Source organism: Galeopterus variegatus, unplaced genomic scaffold (genome assembly GCF_000696425.1).
Source record: "Galeopterus variegatus unplaced genomic scaffold, G_variegatus-3.0.2 Scaffold5981, whole genome shotgun sequence".
Classification (NCBI taxonomy): domain Eukaryota; kingdom Metazoa; phylum Chordata; class Mammalia; order Dermoptera; family Cynocephalidae; genus Galeopterus; species Galeopterus variegatus.
This window is the reverse complement of record NW_007732092.1, coordinates 111,804-113,022: the sequence shown is the minus strand read 5'-3', so window position 1 is coordinate 113,022 and position 1,219 is coordinate 111,804. Positions and strand designations below refer to the sequence as shown.

General features: G+C 47.8%; 1 protein-coding gene across 1 annotated transcript in view; it reads right to left on the bottom strand.

The window, feature by feature from the left end:
- The window catches only part of LOC103605674 (keratin, type II cytoskeletal 6A), a 6,576-nt gene that overhangs the window by 3,155 nt on the left and 2,202 nt on the right, over positions 1 to 1,219 (bottom strand). The window contains exons 2-5 of the mRNA XM_008590294.1: positions 980 to 1,194; positions 572 to 632; positions 328 to 423; positions 42 to 206 (exon numbers count right to left, since the gene is read on the bottom strand). Coding sequence (XP_008588516.1) covers positions 42 to 206; positions 328 to 423; positions 572 to 632; positions 980 to 1,194 — 537 coding nt within the window. The remainder of the gene's footprint in view (positions 1 to 41; positions 207 to 327; positions 424 to 571; positions 633 to 979; positions 1,195 to 1,219) is intronic.

Below are 1,219 nucleotides of genomic sequence, written 5' to 3'. Positions count from 1 at the left end.
GGATACAGAGGTTCCTTAGCATCTGCCAGCTCATTGCTCACCTTGGTCTGGTACCAGGACTCGGCCTCAGCCCGGCTCCTCTGGGCGATCTCCTCGTATTGGGCTTTGACTTCGGCAATGATGCTGTCCAGGTCCAGGTTACGGTTGTTGTCCATGGAGAGGACCACGGAAGTGTCTGAGATGTGTGTTTGCATCTGAGACAGTTCCTGCAAGACAGAGAATCCTAAGATTATCTTTGCCTTTACATGTACAGAGGTCCACAGCCCTAAGAATCTTCCTTCCATTGCAGACCCTCATCAGAGTAAAGAAGAGGGTAGAAATGCTTACTGCTTCATAGAGCGCTCTTAGGAAATTGATCTCATCTGTAAGAGAATCCGTCTTTGCTTGCAGTTCAACCTTATTCATGTAGGCAGCATCCACGTCCTGGGGAAAGAGCCAACAACTCGGGGTCAGCTGAGCCCTCCTTCCCAGTCTATAGTTTCCTATCAGTTCTCCACTCAGATGGGGGCAGGGTGCGCAGTATTTCCCCTCTTCCAGCAAAGCAATGTGAAACCCTGCTTAATCAGCTCACCTTCTTCAGAGTCACAAATTCATTCTCCGCTGCTGTGCGCTTGTTGATTTCATCTTCATATCTACAAGAAGGAAGGGGAAGAGATATTTGAGCCAGTGGTAACGATAAACCAGAAAGGCAGCCTGGGACTTAACATATTCCTTAAATGGAATTTATCCAAATCTAGCTTTATGCCACAAAAAATCGTAAAAGATCATTTTTGCTGTAGCTACCCTCTTTTTCCTACCCTTATCCAACCACCCATTCTCTCCTTTTTTCTTTTCATATTCTCTCTTAGGCAATAATTTGTGATTTTATTTTCCATGGACATGTTTTGCTAAGCAATCTGCCGACATCTGGACCTGGTCTCCTCATAGTCTTGAAGAGTGTGCTTCAACAAACCGAGCCCACTTCTCTCCTTTGACTCACTTGTTTTTGAAGTCCTCCACCAAGTCCTGCATGCCTCTGAGCTCGGAGTCCAGACGGCCTTTCTCGCCCATGATACTGTCCAGCTGCCGCCTGAGGTTGCTGATGTACTGCTCGAACAAAGGATCCATGTTCTGCCTCACTGTCTTGGTGCCCTGCTCCTGGAGCAGGGTCCACTTGGTGTCCAGGACCTTGTTCTGCTGCTCCAGAAACCGTACCTGGAGAGCAGACCACATAGATGGT